The 13,278-nt window shown below is 33.7% G+C and overlaps 2 protein-coding genes across 3 annotated transcripts; both read left to right on the top strand.

Annotated features, from left to right (window-relative positions):
- The first annotated feature begins 999 nt into the window (after positions 1–999).
- Positions 1,000–3,844, top strand: LOC108194224 (uncharacterized protein At4g14342). 2 transcript variants are annotated; one of them, XM_064080867.1, is made up of 4 exons: positions 1,000–1,152; positions 2,047–2,132; positions 2,278–2,401; positions 2,789–3,032. In XM_064080867.1, exons 1-4 carry the CDS (start codon positions 1,147–1,149, stop codon positions 2,822–2,824), a joined length of 252 nt encoding a protein of 83 aa, XP_063936937.1. In that variant the 5' UTR covers positions 1,000–1,146; the 3' UTR covers positions 2,825–3,032. The 2 variants fall into 2 exon arrangements, with proteins under 2 accessions (XP_063936937.1, XP_017216646.1); XM_017361157.2 differs by lacking the exon at positions 2,789–3,032 and adding an exon at positions 3,620–3,844 and having other exon boundaries at positions 1,001–1,152.
- A 1,485-nt stretch (positions 3,845–5,329) lies between these two features.
- On the top strand, positions 5,330–11,858 carry LOC108196537 (transcription initiation factor IIF subunit alpha). Its single transcript, XM_064081429.1, has 10 exons — positions 5,330–5,422; positions 5,510–5,691; positions 7,399–7,554; positions 8,100–8,245; positions 8,388–8,767; positions 9,040–9,155; positions 9,726–9,866; positions 10,569–10,781; positions 11,026–11,235; positions 11,591–11,858. Exons 2-10 carry the CDS (start codon positions 5,521–5,523, stop codon positions 11,693–11,695), a joined length of 1,638 nt encoding a protein of 545 aa, XP_063937499.1. The 5' UTR covers positions 5,330–5,422; positions 5,510–5,520; the 3' UTR covers positions 11,696–11,858.
- Positions 11,859–13,278: the final 1,420 nt, after the last annotated feature.

Genomic DNA, 13,278 nt, shown 5'->3' with positions numbered 1-13,278 from the left:
TACTCATATATAGTTAAGTTCCATGTAGTACATAAAAACATTGGAGTATTGGAGTACAAATCATAATTTTTTAGTTTGATCCTATATAATATCTTTGATTATCCAAATTTTGATATAATCTATCATTTATGAGTTGTCTTGCACATAATTGTCAATTAATCATTAATATCTTTCACCTTTAACAAGTATTAAGATTATTGTTCTGCTTATTAGTTATATTGCAGAACATAGAGTCCTATGATTTATAAAAGTAATTATTCTACCATTTGATCACGATGTTTATGTTGCAGAACATAATGTGCAGGTTGCCAAATATTTACAAATATTATTGGGCAAAAAAAATTGAAATTTAGATGACTAGATTACATTTTATCAACCTTTGTACTCCAATACTCCATTTTTTTTTGTACTCCATAGAACTTAACTCTATATATATATATTATTTCTTCATAAAAGATTTTTTTGCTGATATTTTATAAACATCACGGTTTAATATTTCTATGTCTCAATATTTTAATTTTAACTATTTTATAAAATATTAACAGTTGGTTGTCTAATAATTCATCGAAAAAACTAGTCGGCCGTTATGTTATGCATATAAATGACGAACAAAATTGTTGGGTATCGTGTTGACATGTAATAATTATTTGATTCGAATTTTGATATGCAACTTAATTATTTCGCAAGACCAAAAAATATGATATCGTATTTTACGTTGACTAAATTTCGTTACCAATAAAATTATTTTCATCCACCATTGTCGATCGGATAAAAATGTTTTAAGAGAGGACAATTTTCTTGAGAGGATTTATGATTTTAGAATTTACCAATATATATTATCTATCACCTATCAAACAGTTAAAGTTAACGACAGTTTTTAACGAACATGTGAGCCAAAGTTACAAATCGAAAGTTAAATGAAACTTAGAGTTACAAACTAACATGTTTCAAAGTGTGTGATCTAATTTGCTAACAACTCAAAATCGGGGATACAAACTTACAAAGTGCAATATACTCTATTAATATTAAAAATTTGTATTTTGCCTTGCAAGCATTAAATCGTTACAAAATCGTTTGTTAAACGTCCTCTGCAGAGTCTCACGTTCAATTGAAGGAAGAAGAGTCTCGTCTTTGTTTTTCTTGAAGATGCAGGTATGTTTATTCAATTCACGCATTTCATCAATATTTTTTTTGCTAATTCACCGTTTTAAGTTATCAATTTTATCAGCCTGTAGTTGTATGCTGCTTTAACACTGAAACCCTAATTTTTTTCAACTGCATACACCTGAATTCAATTTGTATAACGTTTCGAAATTTTGCGTTTGGCTACTTGTTATTACTTAAGCTATCCTGTCTGCTGATTTCTCGATTTTATTTGGTGGATTTAGATTAGATGAAATAGTCCCTCTACATACATGAACTAGAATTGTATAATTTGATACGAGCAAATTTAGGATGACAAATTGAATGATAATGCTCGGATGAGCCTTTTTCTGTTCGTAATCATGTTCACGTCTCGGCTGTGTAAACTATAAATTCACCCTTCCTTATTTAAAAATTGCGGAAAAGTAAGATAGAGTTGCCAGTTGGTGAGGAAAAGAAGATAGGTCGGGAAAATGTCGGTCATTAGTCGCATATAGTGCGAATGCCAGAATTCATGGTCATGAACAATATATTGTCAGTCTGTCTCGTCTTTTACTAATATCCACTGGAGCTCGGATTTTGTTGCTTATTTTTGTAACAGACTCGAACAAGTTTTTTTTTTTTTTTTTATTACTTTCATTTAAACAGTATAGTCCGTCACTTTTAATATTAGGCTCTTCTATAATGTATACAGGTTCTACCTTCTTTTTGCCATCTTTTACATAAAGTTGTATATATGATGAATCAAGTGTTCATCATTTATGTTTATTTTTAAAATTTCCTTTTTTCTTCATACTTGATATGTGTGGAGATCAGTTGTTAGAACAGGGGATATTAAGTTACACATATGGTTTAAATCTATATCCATGTTAGGCTGAAATACATTCTTACTAATCTTTTCAGGCCAGCGACAGGTTTAACATTAACTCTCAGCTTGAACATCTACAAGCTAAATATGTGGGAACTGGACATGCAGACATGAATAGATTGTAAGTAGCCCTTCACTGGAAAGCCAAAGAAAAAAAACCCATTGTTATACATAATAATTAATAAGTGATACTATAACAAACAGTTTAATTTATGCTTCAATATAAAACTTTTAAATTGATACAAAATTGGTTGTGAATCTTGTAGTGAGTGGGCAGTAAATATCCAACGTGACAGCTATGCATCCTACGTTGGCCATCACCCTATCCTATCATACTTTGCCATTGCTGAAAATGAATCAATTGGAAGAGAACGCTATAACTTTATGCAGGTATGACCAATATTAAGCCTTCTTTCTTATTGTTTCTGATGCAGTAAACTTTTAGGAAACCGGTTATGATTAACAATCTGAGCTTTACTCTTATCTGTTTACTTAACTGTTATCTCTATTTACCACAAAGACAACTGAGCTATTAATACAAACTGTCTCTTATCACAAGGCAGGTCAGGTGCATCTCTTTTTTCACCCTTACTTCTGGATATTTATTTTAGATTGAGTGTGGTCAAACTGTCAAATTAATATAATTTAATTGTTTTACTGCCTCAATTATAAGTTTAAGCTATTCTGGTTGTATTTCAACCATAAGCAAAAGAGAGTATAAAGAAGGTAAACAAAAGACTTGTCAAAGCTATCAAATAAATGTGATATTTTCTACAGGCATTTGTTTCTGGGTTGGGCCTGGTCAGCATATAAAGTCCCTGTAGCCTTAAACTGGCAGTGCTTAAAATGACAAATCTGTGCTCTGTTTGAGACCGGATTCCAAAGCCCACAGCGCCTCCAAGTCTTGTGCGCCTTAAAGTTGCCGCTTGTCGGTGCTCGAAAATATCAAAGCTGTGCCTTGGTCCTTGGAAGGGCCACACACACACACACAGACACACACACTCACACTCGCACACACACACACATTATATATATATATATATATATATATATATATAATATATTGTGTAACATGGTGATATGGAAACTATCCATCTTTGGTTTTATTATTTCATATATATATAATAGTGAAATGTTAAGAAAGTGAGGAAAGCCTGCTCACCATCAGGGAGTTGACAGAAGTGCATATTTAATATTTACCTTGACAATTCTATTTAGAATATTTGATTCAAGGAAAAGATCTACATCGTTTCTCTTTTGCGATAATGTTCTCCGCTTCAAGTGTACTGACTAGTGACTACTGACCTCTGCATGCAATTTTTATTTTTTATTTTTAAAAAAGAGGAAATAAAAATTATTCGGAGTCCTGTTTGTTGTGTTGAGTGATATGAGTTTTGTAAAAGGTCTATCTACGTAGATTGTAGGTAATGTACATCGACTGATTCCTATTTGCACTAACAACCAATCCTATATTAACTCGAGGGAAGAGGAATTAGGATGTTTGCACTAGTTTTATCAATAATTCATGAAGCCTGCTATATTTACTGAACCATAATTTTCATTTATCAAAAGTTAATCACATAGTTGTGCCCTTGTATTCTGTTGCAGAAAATGCTTTTGCCCTGTGGACTTCCTCCAGAGAGAGAGGACGACTAAGAGGTCATGCTGTCAAGACAATGATCTCTTCTTATTTCATCAGATTTATAATCTTTCAGATTCCTATTTTCCCCAACATTTGTAATGTTATTTAGATGTTCATGTGTTAGGACTTGAAGAACAAACATGTACGAATGATGGTACGGATCAAGATGCATGACATGTTTCATTTGACTATTCGAGGATCTATTAGGATAGTTGTTTGTGACTTTGTCTGCACCTTTTTGCCTGATGCATGTGCAGTATCCCCTCAGTGTGAAGTTTATTCCAAAAGATTAGAGTCCATTATTAAGCACATGATACAGGACTACTCTGAGCAAACAATATAAAGAAAAATTGAGATTTCCCCCAAAATTCCTTGGTACAAGACCGACATTCAAAAGCAACATGATTGCTAAATGCAAATCAAAATTGCTAAATGCAACTTCTTATTTTTGTGTGGAGACTTACAAAACTGTTCTAGTTAGTTGCTTTCTCTCTCTTTAGAATGTAGTCACCATCTGTAGTTTAGTAGTGAAACAGGAAGGATGTTAATGGAGCTTAAGCTTTTGTTTTTCGATATTTCGTCCAAGAACTTGTCGAATGCTCTTCCCACAGGTTCACTAGGAGAATCAAAAGTGAAAAGATAGAGAGAACACGAGTAGTATGGCTTTTGGAGTTTGATATACCATATTTTATATCCGGAAGAAAACAGCTAGCAGCGTATCCTAACCAAAACTCATCAGGTTGGTTTTTGTAAGCCTGAAACAAGGATACACCAATACGCAAAGATTATATCACTAAAAGCATAAATTTGTTGAGTAGGCAGTTGGATAACTGGTACCATATCACAGTAATTTCCCCAGCTAATCCAGCCTTTCGGCAAGTTCTTAGAAAGCTTGTTTACATTCCACGCCTTTTCTTCACACCCAATGAAATCTATAGTTCAGTCATGCGCGGAGTTGAAGATAGTGGAGTAGTATATAGGGTACTACCACAAACCTTCTTAAAATGAAACTAGAAACTAATATTAAAGACTTTCTAAATCAAATCAGAAATGTTGAGCAGACATTTCGACATGTTCTCTGATCAGATAAAAAAATTTCATGATGCATGAAAGAAGTTCTCTCTAAACTTTAGGTTTACTGACGTAAAAGTTTTATGACAAAAAAAGAAATATTTTGAAAACTTCATTTATTTAAAATTCATATTTTTAAATACTACGAATCTTATTTCAATTCTTTTTCAAACAACATGAAAAAAAATGACTAATTTTAATTGGATGATTTATATGCATACAAGGTCCCATTATTATTGATGTAAGTAAAATCAATTAAACATCGCCAACTAATATTTGAGAAAAAAATTTGAGGATGATTTGTGAAAATATTTAATATTTTCTATTTATAAATTCATTGTATGTTGGATAAAAGATAAATCAGTGTTGCAAAAGTACATTAAATTAATTAAATTAATAATCATATAGTACTTATTTTACTCCACAAATTAAATATCACCTAAACTCTTACGCGATTACGTGGGAACTCATTTCGCCATTTCTTCGAGTGTAAGCCCAATCCATCCCTGGCGCGGTCTCAAACATCCAAAGCCCAATCATCAAATGGATACAAGTCCGAAAGTAAAAGCCCCTATTCAGCCCGACCCACCCGTGAAACGCCTATATATACATCTCCACCCCCGCATAATCATTCATTTTCCACACCGAAAACAAATTAACAAAATCATCAATCGAACCCGCGATTGCTCCGATCATCAGTACGTATCCTCATAACTAGATTTAAATTCACAAATAATTTCGATTTCGCTCCCGTTGAATAATTTAACCGTGCTAATTACATACAGACCGATACGAGATGTCCGGCGATTTGGTGTTGAACTCGGTGTGCTGCGTGTGCAAAACGATGGCGGAATTGTACGGAAGCAACTGTAAGCACTTGACTCTATGTGTCTCTTGTGGAAGATCGAAGGCTGAGAAGGGCGCCAAGTGTACCGAGTGCGGCGCGCCCATCACTCGCTTGATTAGGGCAAGTCTCTCCCCCTTTCTAATTGTGCTCCGTAATCTCGATAAATTGATACTGGATATTGGATAAAGTAATAACTGAATCGGTTCTCGAGTAATTCTGCTTCGTAATCTCGATAAAGTAATGACTGCATTTTTTTTGTCGAGTAATTCTGCTTTGTGATCCTGATAAGATAGCACTCGATGAAGTAGTAACTTAGTTCTGCGGTGTAGAGTAATTGTGCTTTGTTGTCCGGATAAGTTAGTAGTGGATAAATTAATAACTGAATACTCCGGTCTCGAGTAATTGTACTTCGTAGTCTGGATGAGTTAGTACTCAGGAAAGTAATAACTGAATTCTCCGCTCTTAAGGTTGTTTAGTTGGAGAGGTTCAAGTGAAGGAATGTTGTTGTATTTGTATGCGTACATTAATTTTCACGGAGGCTTAGTTACTTGTATTGGGCTGATTAGTGATGTTTTGTTGTGTGATCGTGTTACTATTTAGGTCCGTTTCAGCTCAGTTTGTGTTTGTTTTAGCTGTTTGAAGTTTATATTTTCAGAGATGATTTTTTCTTTTGGTAGGGAGATGATACTTGTGGCACTTATGATGGTGGTGGCTCGAAAGTTACCAATATTTGAAATACTGGCATCGATAAAATATATTAGGGAACTTAGTGGAATTAGTATTAGATAAACATTGAGATGTGAGAGTGGCTGTTATGATAACTGAAATTCCCTCCTTAAATTTCTAAAATATAAGAGCGGAGCGTGTACGTATCATCATTGAAGAGGTGTGTGGAAAGATCGAGGAGTTGTGTTAAATTTGGTTTAATTTAATGAAGTAGACAGTTGTTCAGTCTTGCACTTTACCTTTTCAGAGCTTGTGCCTCACCACAGTGTGCTAGAACCTGAAATTACAATGAAATTAGGGGAAAATTAGAGGAACCTGGGTTTTGTTGTAAGTGAGACATTGTTGTGTTCGGGGAGATCTGGATAAATATTTCAGAACCCAAAGAATTCATTGATCGGCGGAAGTTAGAGAAAGAATTTGACTACTTAATTTGAGAAATGGAATCTAGAGAGATTATTTGGGCACAAATAAAAATTCAAGACATATTGTGTTTCTGTGCATTTATCCATTTGCTACTTGTTTAAATTGACTTTTTAGTTTTTATCAGATGTAGACAACTAGTAATTGCTTGCTGGTAGCCTAATTGCTCAATGTAATATGGAAATAAATAAATAACTACTTGCCAGTAGCTTTCATGGAAAAAAACAGCTTCAATGTGTTGGACAATGGTCATGAACAACTAGGCAGCGGTATTATAAGGTAAGTTAAGGTCTGAAAACTCCTGAATACGTGTTTAAAATCAGTACCTTCGATTTATTTTTCACCAATTTTTTTTTAATTTTTTTTTGAAGCAGATACTTTTTACAAGCTGATAACAAGGGGAAAACCCAGTGCATTCTTTTAAACCCACCCCCCAATCTTTAGATTGTTAAATTGCAATTAGTATATATATATATATATATATATATATATATATTTTTTTTTTTGGCTAAATAATTAGTATATTTTTTGATGTTGCACATGTCAATTATGTTGTGATTAATGCTTGGAATTCTTTTCGAAGATTGTTACCTTTTTAAATTCCGTCGCATATAAGTTTTATCTTAGATTTATTGAAACTGACCCTCACTACTGTGTAAATATATTTTGTGACAAATTTAGGAATATAACGTGCGGGCCTGCTCTAGCACCGACAAGAATTATTTCATTGGTAGATTTGTGAGTGGTTTACCAAATTTTTCAAAGAAAAAGAACTCTGAGAAATGGTCTATTCAAAAGGAAGGGGTGCAGGGGCGCCAACTCAGTGATGCGTTGAAGGTACTCTCTGAGAAATCTTTATTATACTATAAACTGAATAGATGGTTACTTCATAATTCTACATGCATATAGTTTCGGGATAAGCCTTCTATTTCATTTTCAAGGAGTGCTGTATATTTGTTTGTACAATTCTGAATTATGCCTGATTCTTATCATCGGGACTGTGATAGAGCAGAGCCCTATCACACACACGTTAAGTGATGTGAAACTGATAAATTAGATGAAATTAGAAGGCCGGACAAAAATTTGTTTCTATGCAAAACAGTAATAAAAATAAATAAAACTGATTTGTCAATATAAGTACCATCATAATTAAGTAAAAGAAACTAAAAAGTGAATTTTTCATTGGCCTGAATTTGGTAGCAAAAGTATTCCTCAGAAGAACCATTGGCTTAAAGCATAATGTAAACTTAAGGATTTACCAACCAATGGAATACTTCTGCTTGTTGGAATACATGTATAGTATACCGTACAAACCTGTTTTTTTTTTTTTATAGTTGTGTTTGGACTCTACAGGCAATTAATTATTTTAAGTTGATTTATAGGAGAAATACAAGAACAGACCTTGGCTCCTAGAGGATGAAACAGGCCAATTTCAGTACCATGGTGTGCTTGAGGGCGCACCCTCAGCAACATACTACCTACTAATGCTGCAAGGGAAAGAATTTGTTGCAATTCCAGCTGGATCATGGTGTGTTGGACCTATATATGTTCTTTGTTGTGTATAGCTTGTATTTATAGTTGGTTTGCGTTGTTAATAATTTTTAACTGTTATGTTCGGGAGCAATCACTTCTGTATTGTTTTTTGTATAATGTACATTGCCTTTATTTAGGTACAATTTCAACAAAGTCGCACAGTACAAGCAGCTTACTCTGGAAGAAGCGGAAGAGAAAATGAAAAATAGACGGAAGACAGCAGATGGATATGAAAGATGGATGATGAAAGCTGCAAACAATGGGGCTGCTGCTTTTGGTGAAGTCGAGAAGTTTGATGACAAAGAAAGTGGAGGTGGTGGGGGAAGAGGACGTAAAAAAACTACAGGTGATGATGAGGACGAAGCTAATGTCTCGGACAAGGGAGAGGAGGATGAAGAAGAAGAGTCCGCAAGGAAAAATAGACTCGGGCTTAACAGGAAAGGTGGTGGTGGTGATGATGATGAAGAAGGTCCAAGAGGAGGTGACTTTGATTTTGATGATGATGATATTGAAAAAGGTGTGTATAGATGTAATACAATGTTGCACCCTTGGATCACATTTTTCTATACGGGTTAATACTGATGAATTGTTTGAAATCAATATAATAAAGATTCAAATTACATTGCTTTTAAATATCAGTAAAATTAATGTTTCGAATAGATCTGGTTGTGCATCTCATGAAATTTACTCCGGGGTTTCCACATTTGTCTTCTAAGCGAAATGTTATACACGTCAAAATAGGTCTTGACGGAGTTTTAAATTGTGAAATTTTGTGTCAACTATTATTAGGGGATGACTGGGAGCATGAAGAAATATTCACAGATGACGATGAACGTGTAGAAAATGATCCTGAGGAGCGGGAAGATTTGGGCCCTGAAATTCCAGCACCTCCAGAAATTAAGCAGGTATATCTAGTTTGGTTGCGGCAACTTTGTTTCATTTTTATAATTCCTTGAGAAGAAGTTATTCATTTCAGAGATTACTGATGATATCAGACATGTTCTACTCCTCTCATCTTATATAATAAAGTTTGAGCAGACTGCCATCAAGATATAGTATGATTTTATGTGTTGTTGGTATTTTGTGTGATAACATTGACTGAAACTTGATAAGTGCAGTGAATGGATAGATGCGATGCACAGTTACTAGTTATTGGCGTGTAGGTTGGGAACTACTACTAATGCTGTTACTTTGAAACAACACCGGATAAGCCCCATATCATAAGAAGAGGCCTCCTTATACCACTAAATTTATTTCCTTTGCCGCGATAGAGTTTAGTTTCCCGTTTTCTAGAGAACATATTAAGAATATGTGGTTTCCTTTTAAGAATATGATTGATGTATTATACAACCTATTACGAATATTTATCCATGTCACATGGAAATTGCCTAGTGCTGATTATCAGCCGAGTGTAGGATATTTGATTGAGTTCTCTAACGTGTTGGGTTCATTTGCTATTTGATATGTGCATTTAGGATGAAGAGGATGAAGAAGGTGAAGAAAAGGAGGGTGGATTGAGCAACTCCGGTAAAGAGTTGAAGAAATTGCTGGGACGAACAAATGGGCTAAATGAATCTGATGCAGAGGATGATGACGACGATGATGACGATGATGAGGTAAGCTGTTCTAGCTACACCAATATAATACGACACCTGGATTTTTAATTGGAAAAAGTCCCAGGCTTCTGATTGCAGTATTTTATGATGACAATATTAGTGAAGTATTAATGCACCTCTTGAGGAAAAACATGGAATGGTATTATAACTTTCAATATGTCATGAAAAGAATATCAAAATAAAACTTTTTTTCATAAGATAGAAAATCTAAGCTGACATCTGGCATAAACTGACATAATACCCTTGATTCTGAACTATGATAACTGCCACCATCTCTTAAACACAGGAAAAAGGTTCCTCAATGTACAAATCTGGCAGTTAACACGTGGGGTTGCTGTACGTTTGGAATGTAATATGATAGATATATAAAAATATGTACCAAGGACACCATGGTTTCTTCAATTATCATATAAAGACTCTTGAAGATCCCAACTCTAATAAGGAAATACTCGTTTTTGGCTGTGCAGCCAGCAGCATGAGATTGTCGTCTGGTCTCGCTCGTACCAACTTAAGTTTTGTAGTTTGTGAAGGAAAACTTAGGATTGTTGAAGATAATTAGTTCAGAAAATATACATTTTTCATTTGTTGTGCCCATGTATAGCCTTGTTCTAGCATTCATCTTGATTCCTGTAAATGAATTAAAATTTCTGTTGGATATCATTTTTACCAGCTTTGATAATACAATTGCTCTGGTTCGTGCAGGAAGATGAAATTTTGGCTTCCCCTGTACTAGCTCCAAAGCAGAAGGATGCTCCCAAAGAAGAACCTGTTGATAACAGTCCTTTGAAACCTATTTCTGCAGCATCTGCCCGCGCCTCTTCAGCTTCTAAGTCTGCAAAGGGAAAGAGGAAGGTTTCTACTGATGATGCCAAGGCAGCTGCAGCTGTACCCTCCAAAAAAGCAAAGACAGAAAATGTACGTTTTTGCAATATGTTTGTTCAAATTTATTCCTAATATCATGCTTTTGAGATCTCATGCGTAGTGTCTTAAGTTTTAAACAATCATTTATTGCCTTAGTTAGAATAGGTGCATAGTAACTAACAGTAAACTTCTTTTAGTTTTAGTTTAATTATGATCATTTCATTAAAAGCACATTGTTAGGCACAGTAGATAATTGATGTTTATAATTGTTTGCTCTATATATTGAATCATATTTTAGGATGTCAAACCTGTGAAGGAAGAACCAGTCTCTGCTTCAAAAAAGAATGTGGCTAAAAAAGGTGCATCATCGGTACCCGTTGAATCTGGGTCAGCAGTAGCTGGACAACCTGTCACGGAAGATGAAATCAGGGCCGTTTTGACACAGGAAAAGCCTGTGACCACACAGGATCTTGTTGCCAAATTCAAATCTAGACTAAGATCCAGAGAGGTATGTTATTATTTCTTCATTTAGTAGCCTTCTTGGTGCTAATCCTCAAGTGAAAAATGGTTCATGCAGTGATGTTAATTGTTAGGTGAAGTGAGAGTCTTCTGTAAAAAAAATAAAAAAATTCTTTAGATCGGCAGATGAAACCGGTTTACATTCCATGTGTGTGATTTCTAGGCACACTTTTGCAAACTTGCTAATAATCCCTTTTCCTAGACTATAGTAGTACTATACTTGCAAAAAGGAACAAAAGAAGACTGTAAAACTGAACAGTGAAGAATAAAGGAAAATATAGCATTTTTAGTTTATTAACTCTGCTTGGCAAGATATGATATTCACCTATGTCTATGATTTGCAGGACAAAGATGCTTTTGCTGCTATACTAAGGAGAATTTCAAAGATACAGAAAACCACCAACGGAAGAAGCTTTGTAGTGTTGAGAGAAATGAAACCTGATGCTTAGCGGTGCCACGCCTAGATTTTAAACTCGTATTTCAATAAGTTTAAATTCTGCTGTAGTCTTGTACTATTGTCAACTATTTTTGGGTTCACTGCAGGTTCATTTCCCCTTTACTGAACTTGGGATATAGTAAAAAAAGAAGAAGTTAAATTAGGGTTGCGTAAAATTTGTTTCTCTATATATTTATATTGTGTTGAAAATCTTAGGTAGCTTGTAATCAGTAACGAGGTAATTTGTGGAGATAACCAAAAGTGAGCTACGGAGAATTGGAGAAATCGCATCCGATGTGTCACACTGAAATACTTGAACAATAATTCAGTCGTTTCTAGCTGGGAGTTGATTGATAAATTTGTTTGTTTTATTTTCGGTTTCTTTTAAAAAATTATGCATGATGTAAATCAATCATCAGTGCACTGTATAATTTCATTAGGACATATAAAAATAAAAATCATACAACTTTGTCGCACAAAAATTACAAATTAGTCAATGTTTGACGTGCATAACACAACCTTGGTCAAAGAAGTCATACTTTCTTCTGGGGGCGAGCATCGGGCGGTCTAAACGAAACCGAACCGAAATAATCGGTTTTTCAAATTCTCAATCTAAAATCAAATCATTATGTTTAAAATCCAAACCAAACCAATCCGTTTAAAACGGTTCGGTTCGGTTTCGGTTTAAACCGTTTTTTATATGTAAAACAAAGTTAGCAACAAAATTAAATTTTAACTTGAAAATAAGGAATGAAAAATCCAATTTATATTTTCTATTTAATCATATTTAAAGAGGATAAAAGAATATATTAGCTTGATAAATAAAAAAAGACGGAAGAAAATAAAAAAAAATGTGATTCGTATACTTTTATAAGAATTTAAATAAAAAGAATGGAAACATAATACATAGATCAAAATTAATATTGAAAAATAGAATAAATAATATTTTTAAAGAAAATTTTTACTAAGATACCTTTTATATTTTAAGATTTTACATTTTTTTTAGATTATAATTTTATTTTAATAATACATTATTAGTACATGTATATTAACGTTTAAATCTATACATTCGGTTCGGTTCGGATTTATCGGTTGGTTTGGGGGTAAAAACCGAAACCAAACCGAAATAATTCGGTTTTTATAATTTGAAACCATAACCAAACCGTTATTAAACCATTAAATTCGGTTTGGACGGATTGGATCGGCCGGTTTCGGTCGGTTTGGAGAATTTTTGCTCACCCCTACTTCCTTCACCTGAAGAGAAGAATCATATTTTCTCCGTTTCTATCATTTTTTTACAGTTTTTTTTCATTACTCGACACGCATTCTAAAACTCTGATAAAACATAGTTACATAAATTATTTTTAAAATTTTTTTCTTGTGTATAAAAAATCAAACATCGAATTTTTATTTTAAAAAAAATTAAAAAATAAATTACAGAATTATATTTTCTAAAAGCATTAGAATGCGTGCCGAACTCTCGTCCCAAAAATAAACTTAGGAGGACAGAGGGAGTATATAATAATAACGGACATCAGGTAATAAAAATAATATAATTTCTAAAATGAAAGAATATTATTTTGTCCATAAATACAT

Source organism: Daucus carota, chromosome 7 (genome assembly GCF_001625215.2).
Source record: "Daucus carota subsp. sativus chromosome 7, DH1 v3.0, whole genome shotgun sequence".
Taxonomy (NCBI): domain Eukaryota; kingdom Viridiplantae; phylum Streptophyta; class Magnoliopsida; order Apiales; family Apiaceae; genus Daucus; species Daucus carota.
Note: the sequence above shows the minus strand (reverse complement) of the source record. Positions and strands in the feature narration are given on the sequence as shown.

What these genes read in the sequence shown, in the direction of transcription:
- LOC108194224 (XM_017361157.2), top strand. An exon ending in CATGCAGACATGAATAGATT is followed by an intron (nt 2,133 to 2,277) that starts GTAAGTAGCCCT and finishes TGAATCTTGTAG; the next exon opens with TGAGTGGGCAGTAAATATCC. An exon ending in AACGCTATAACTTTATGCAG is followed by an intron (nt 2,402 to 3,619) that starts GTATGACCAATA and finishes ATTCTGTTGCAG; the next exon opens with AAAATGCTTTTGCCCTGTGG.
- LOC108196537 (XM_064081429.1), top strand. Translation starts at nt 5,521, where the DNA reads ATGTCCGGCGATTTGGTGTTGAACTCGGTGTGCTGCGTGTGCAAAACG. An exon ending in AACTCAGTGATGCGTTGAAG is followed by an intron (nt 7,555 to 8,099) that starts GTACTCTCTGAG and finishes GTTGATTTATAG; the next exon opens with GAGAAATACAAGAACAGACC. An exon ending in TGATGATGATATTGAAAAAG is followed by an intron (nt 8,768 to 9,039) that starts GTGTGTATAGAT and finishes AACTATTATTAG; the next exon opens with GGGATGACTGGGAGCATGAA.